This window comes from Morone saxatilis, unplaced genomic scaffold (genome assembly GCF_004916995.1).
Source record: "Morone saxatilis isolate NCDOM2014 unplaced genomic scaffold, NCSU_SB_2.0 Contig12, whole genome shotgun sequence".
Taxonomy (NCBI): Eukaryota; Metazoa; Chordata; class Actinopteri; family Moronidae; genus Morone; species Morone saxatilis.
The window spans coordinates 20,532,116-20,538,937 of record NW_023339674.1 but is presented as its reverse complement, the minus strand read 5'-3'; the positions used below and the strand labels follow the sequence as shown (position 1 = coordinate 20,538,937).

The window sequence follows — 6,822 nt, the reverse complement described above, 5'->3', positions numbered from 1 at the left end:
AGACACTGATTTACTGTAAACAGTTGACTGCTGGGAGTTTCTGCTCTGATTTCCCTAAAGGAAGTGCAAAGCCTTGCCCAGACTCTACTCCTCTGGTTATACTCTGGCGAGTCTGTGTGCTTCCCCGGGCCCAGCTGACTCTCCACTCCCTGGACTGTGCTGCAGAGAAAAGACCCTTAGAGCTCCAGGCCTCCAGGCGGCTCTCCTGGAGATGCCACCCTTGCCACAACCCAGCTCTCTCTCTCTCTCTCTCTCACATGCAGCATTCAAGCCAAACCAGAGCCACCTACAGTAGCACTCTTGTTAGGCCGTGATGCTTTTTATATCATGTGTGCCAGTGGGCCATTTGCTTTTTGACTACAACCGCTACATGGCAAGAAAAGAAGTCTGTTCCTCAGCCTTGTTTTTTGATTGCCAGCTGAGAGCCACTCTAACCACTTTTACACATGCTGATTCTGAGCTACCACATAGAGTTAAATATAAACTATAATTACTCTTTCACACTTGCCAAATCTAGCTTCTACATTCTTGCTTATGACATACCTTTTGCAGACTTATTGCTTTCAGAGTGTGATATTCACCCATGTCCTTGTGCAGTCATTCAGTAGATGGCATGTGGATACTATCAATCTGTCAGGCTTCTTTTCAGAAAGGAAAGGTTTTCCACAGCAATTATACTGGAATCCCTAACAAAGTCCAGTTGAGCAGAACGGGGTTAACTTGCTGCTGACACTCACCAGCTGTCAAATGACACTTTATTTTCTACATTCAAGTGCATCAAAATTCAGTCTAATAAACTGTGTTGCTCAATGATGATGCATATTCTAATGTCACATTTGCATAATTTCTTGTGTCAGTGGTGTGTGGTGTATTTTCAAAATGTAAACTAAGGAAAATCAGCCTTGTTCTTAACATGACCACGGTGCATTTCTGAGTTTATCCAAAAGGGTTTTGAAAGGCTTTTATAAGACCAAGGGTGGAGGAAATTCTCAGCCCACAGAGGAGGATGTAATCCATTCAACTTGTGTTAAAATGTCAAAATCACCAATGAGGTTTTCACATACCAACAGGAACTAGCATTTGAATTTTTTACACAGGTTTGGACACTCAGAAGAAGGAAACATCAGCTTCATGTAAAGTAATAAATGAGAGTAAACAGACCAAGTGGATGTACTGTACAGTGTGTGATGATGAACGCTACACACCCAGCACACTGAGAGAGGTACAGCACTATGTAATGCTTTGGCCTCCGTGTGACGGCCCTGTGCCAGCTCTGCTCTGCTGCTGCCAAACAAGACCACAACATGGGCCTCTCTCTGCCTCAGCAGCGGGCCCTGTACTATTACAGCCATGCATGGCTGACCCCAGGCCTACCAGCTGTTCACAGGCACCGTAAATCTCAGTTTGGTGCTGTTTTTTTACAACTGACCTCAGACCATCTGTACTGTCACTGTCAATAAAAGACAGCACTTTACAGGACACTGAGGGGAAACATGCATGCCACTATTATGATAACACCAGACAAATGATTGCCCTAAATGATTACCTCTTAACTCAACAGCATGAACCAGTCATTCACTGCTAGAGGCTCTGAGGTATTCTTTCTTTCTTTTTTACTTCCTTTTTGACTCAACCTTTCTTTTCTTCTTTTTCATGTCAAGCCTGCATGAAAACTACTGAAAAACATCTGTTCTTTCTTGGCCATGTTACAAATCTGCTTAGAATTTTAGATTTTTAGGTACACAACTCTTAAATATATGTACATTAAGTATTGAATATTGTTATGTGGACATGCAGTTAAAATGGTGCGTTGGGCATAATTACAGTGTAGCTTTTGGATTTAACATTGTTTTTGTAAGAAAGCCAATAAACACTTGAAATGACAGAGAAGTGTCATTCAGGCTTTTCTCTCCTCAGTTCAAACATGCTGTGATGGAGAAAATGACACTTCTCGTTTAGGGCCAAATGACAAACCATAGTGGAAGTTCAGTTCTGCTCTTTTGCTTTAAAATACACACACACACGTGCGATGACGCCAGCTCCTCTAGTCTGGTGTCTGCCAAGGTGTGAAATCACACACTTATGAGCTCTTTTCAGTGTGTACACTTTGATGTGGTAGTTTTGACAAAAGGAACTATGGCCATGATGGCCGTTACAATAGTGTGTTTCCTCTCCAGCTTTGATATGTTACATTACAGTAATCAGCACTCATTTAGACAAGTCAAATTCTGCAGTACAATCTTAATTAAGAAAAAGTACAGATATATCACCAAAATGTGCCAAATGTATGTTATCATATAATGTTTTATTATATCATTCATCTATTTTTGTGTTCAATCCATTTGAAATATAGTGGACCAGAGGTAATAAGAGAATAAAATTGAAGTACCTTAAATGTGTAATTAAATACAGTGAGTAAATGCACATTCCACCAGTGATTGTCGTCATTGTGTGCAGTTTTTATATTTTCTTGTGGAAAACAAAAGGATCATTTCCAGGAGCAAACAATTACAACAAAAATCCATCAACCCATCATCAAACCTCAGGATTAACAGTCAACGCATACCAAAGTTGTGTTCATACTGAGCTTTTTATTTAAAAGCACATGTATTAGAGCTAAGTACATTTAGCAGAAAAAAACAGCATTGCAACTATGTCTTTGTACAAAAAAACGAGACAATACAAAAATACTAATATTGAATTTTAATACAATTGTAGGTGTTTTTTGTTTTTGAATGCATATTACAAACATAACTGTAACAATCTACAATAGTTTAGTTATCTAAATACAAAAATCTGTCAATTGATGCTTTTTAAGCAGCATTTTGTAAAGAACACAGGTCTGTAATGATAGTGGATATATCTAAACATGGTAAGAAACAATATCTTACAGAGTTAATTTTAGTGATCTATACATTATTTATATATTTATAAAAAGAGTGTGAAAACGGCTTTGTGAAATGATAGGACGGACTATACGATGAGAAAGATGTGCAACATGGCGGAGTGTGTTGTTGGAGGAGGATTTCTGAGTAGGCTGTAAATAAAAAGGGCATCTGTATCTGTACAATTGTTAGTGATTATACAGGACAGGCTATAAACATACAAGGTTAAAGATGCTTTTTAGCAAAGAATAAAAAATATTAGATCCACAGTTTTTATAACATTCACCTGCTCTCTCACTCTCTGACACAGTGGCACACACACACACAAAAACACACACTTGGCACAGCTGACAGTGTGCGTGTTTCATGACACACATAGTTTATCAAGAAGGGGTTCCATTTCACAGGGCACAGCGCTCATACATATGTAAACACATTCAAACACACATAAGATGTACATGTACAAGCACAAGTGTACCCACACAAGCACAAGAGTGTACAGGACACACACACACACTGAGAGACAAACATCTATTGCCAATGAGTGATTGGGTGGGTGAGAGCCCCTCCCTTCCAGCGGAAAGAGCCCAAATCATCCCAAAATAATGTGCCAGCTTAGCTGTAAATCATCACCCTCTTTCCACGGTGACAGACCGCACCCCTTCACTCTGCCCACCCATCCCCTTCCTGTTTAGAAAGCCAAACAGATGGCCCCAACACCAGGAAGTGGCATGGCACAGCCACGCCTCTTATACAGGTGCTGGGAGGCTGCGAGATCTGCCTCCCTCCTTCCACAGAAAATATCCCCCCTTTACTACATCTAACCCTCAAGAAATGCAACATCCCGGGTTTGGGCCGCTCTGAAAGTCCACAACAAAAATCTTGACGTGCTAATGCCGAGACAGAGTTATATGAAGTCGCAGGGCTTTATTTCTTTCTGTTATTGGGATACTGATGTCGTGTGGATCAGTCAAAAAAGTTAAAGCGACAGCCAAAGTACTGCTCTGAAACCTGATAAAAGGCCTAAGAAGATCAGTATACAATCCTTACAGCGGCCTACTGGTACAGGATTATTGTTATTAAATTCTATGTTAACATTATCCTGCCTGAGTATGGAGGGAAACCACCACACCAGGCTCGGTCGGCTTCTAGGAGTTCATATTTCTGTCTCGTGGGTGTCAGCATCATCAAGTTTTCTTTCAGTTAGACATCTCAGGCAGCAAGTGGTGATAATGGACAATGAACTTAAAAACAGTGCTATAAGTTATATTTTTCTATACTGTTAATATTTCTATGCTGCTAGTTATTGCAGTAATATCCTTCCTGTAGCTAAGGAAGTTGTTGTCCTACGGCGTTCCAAGGCCACAGAGAGTTCAGAGAGGAAGCATCACTCTCTCCCTAGGCAGGGGGTTTGTCTTTTTTTGTCTCTTTTCTTCATTTCTTTTTCTTCAAAAGTTTCCTTTCTGTGGTTACACTTCCATCAAACCTCCACACCCTCAGCTCTGCCTGTCAAGTCATCAATTTCTTAATTCGTTTTGTCTTTTAGCTTCCAATTCTTTTCTGCTTGTGCTCAAAATGATGGGCTCAAATGTTGATTAGTAGTTAACATAATAGTAAATAATAAGTCTGGATAGTGAGAGTGGACTCTGCTGTGCAAATCTCAAATCTGACACCCTAGTCCACAAAGCACCTCGCTGGGCACTGCAAAAAGGGAGGAGGATGCCATTTGAGAAGCAGCTACAGTCTCTCGTCGCTACATTCTACTGTCCGATGGGAGGTGAGCAGCGCTGGGATTGGCTCCTCAGTCACAGGAAGACGTTGTGGCCTCTTTCACACCATGTTGTGGTGGTTGTTTCTGTCAATGATGTCGGATGAAGGAAGCAGCTCCTTCTTGATGGGGGAGGGCGGGGGTGTGGCTGGCTTCACCCGAGGCTTAAACAAGTCTGACACGTAGAACACCTGGTGGAGACAGAGAGGGAGAGCAAGGTGAGGAAACAGAAGGCGAACAGCACACAGAGAAGAATGAAGAATCAGAGACAAAAATTATTCCTAACTAAATAAAGATTGGATCTGATTGCTCAAACCAAATATGGAGATGGTTATTTGGACTTGTGCGCCAGACAACTTCAGTAAGGGTTTGAAGTCTGTTCCACAAAGCAACTGGATCTGGAAACAGTCTGGATAAAAATATGGCAGGTGTGTGAACATGTGAATATGCACCCACATGTTCATGTGCTTGCAGGGGAGCTGCGTGCTGGCGCAAAGTGTAATTGTGAATGCTGCATTACTTCATAAAGCCATGATGAGAAACTCCTCTCTCCGCCAGACTTTGTGCAATCCTAAACAAGCAACACTGAGTAATCTGTCTGAAGGAAGTGATCTTAGTATAGCTCACTGTAACCTGACAGTCAAATTTAGAGAACCGTGGCTAATCTTCTATTAAATTATGCCAGGGTGAATTTTTGTTTTACATCAACTGTGAGCTCACTCTGGCGAAAGAAAATAGAGAGTAAAAGAAAGAAATCACTTCCTGCAATCCTGATGACTTCATATGTCAAACAGGAAAATGGGCAGGGGTGGACAGGAAGTGGAAACTACTGTCCACTGTAAAAGTGGATTGCCGTTTCCACTTACAAAGGTCTGGGGTCACTCATGAGCAGCAGTGGCTTCAGCAGCGGACTAACACACACAAACACACACAAATAGCACACACATCATTGGCAGGCGCGGCAGCTTTTCCTTCCGTGCTACCAGTCGAGGGCGAGTAGGGGGCCTGTGCCAGGGAGACGAGGAGGGAGGGCCGAGGGGGGAAGCTACCATTCAACACTAAATTGTGAGAAAGAGAGCCCAATGTGCACCAGCTCCTCAGGGAAAACAATATGGATAACTCTCACTGGGAATGTCATACAGGAATTTCCTTGGGGAAAAACATGGTAGTGTTCATCTTTTGTTGTTTTCCTGTAAAAAAAAAAAGAATGAAACAGTCTGTAATAAAGACTGTCTCATTCTGAGTGTTGGGCACAACACAAAGACATCCTCTTCTATTACAGCTTGACATTTACTGACCATAAATGACCTTCACTGGTGACCTTTGACTGGATGACATCACATAGATAGATGCCTCCAAAGCAGCTGCACTGTTACAGCTGCCCTCGTAGTTTTAAAAGGCTTCTTTGTCTATACAGTCAGTGCTGAGTCTTTACATGCTATATTACATATTAGGGGAGTTTAGGGGGATATGATGTGTGCCATCTGTGCCGTCATGGAAAATATCCCATGATGGCTAATTTCCCATCACAGCAGGCCTTGTTGCTGCATCACCCAACCTCCGACCTATCGCTCCTGGACCTTCCATGGTGGAAGGCTTATCACGACCTCAACGCTTCCTGTGCGTGATATACACAAACACAAAGCCACCAAGCCTTTTGTGTTGAGTGATGCAGACTCAGCAGTTAGGCTGCTAATACAGGAAAGAAAACAGCTGAACATTTAAAGGTGTATATATATATATATATATAATTATATATATATGTGGGTGTGTTGTGTGTCTTCAAATGTGTGTTGTTAACCACTAGCCTGACACATAAAGAAGCTGAGTCACACAGGAAATGAGAGCACTAACTCGCAGTTACCTTTGATTGTCAAAGAATAAAATGGTGATTTGCTAATGAAACTAATATATTGCAACCCAACCACACCAACACACCAGCAAAATACATTTAAACCAATGTAGGTCCAAGGGAAGTAATCAAGACCATCAGAATCCAGAAATCAGAATCACCAGATACAGGAGGTACAGTAACTTGAAATACTGAAAATTGCTTGAGATTGCTGAGAAAAAGGGGCTTTTCAGAGCTAACCCCTATCACATGCAAGAACATGTGGTTGGGTGTACATTTCTTGAGTGTGTTTGAGAGGTTTTACTTTATTTTAGCCG

The 6,822-nt window shown here is 41.6% G+C and overlaps 1 protein-coding gene across 2 annotated transcripts in view; it reads right to left on the bottom strand.

Moving 5' to 3' along the window:
• Positions 1–2,571: 2,571 nt before the first annotated feature.
• The window catches only part of plpp3 (phospholipid phosphatase 3), a 29,099-nt gene continuing 24,848 nt past the window's right edge, over positions 2,572–6,822 (bottom strand). The window contains exon 7 of one of the 2 annotated variants that reach the window (XM_035652907.1): positions 2,572–4,844. In XM_035652907.1, coding sequence (XP_035508800.1) covers positions 4,716–4,844 — 129 coding nt within the window. In that variant the 3' untranslated portion in view covers positions 2,572–4,715. The remainder of the gene's footprint in view (positions 4,845–6,822) is intronic. The other variant, XM_035652908.1, reaches the window with a different exon arrangement.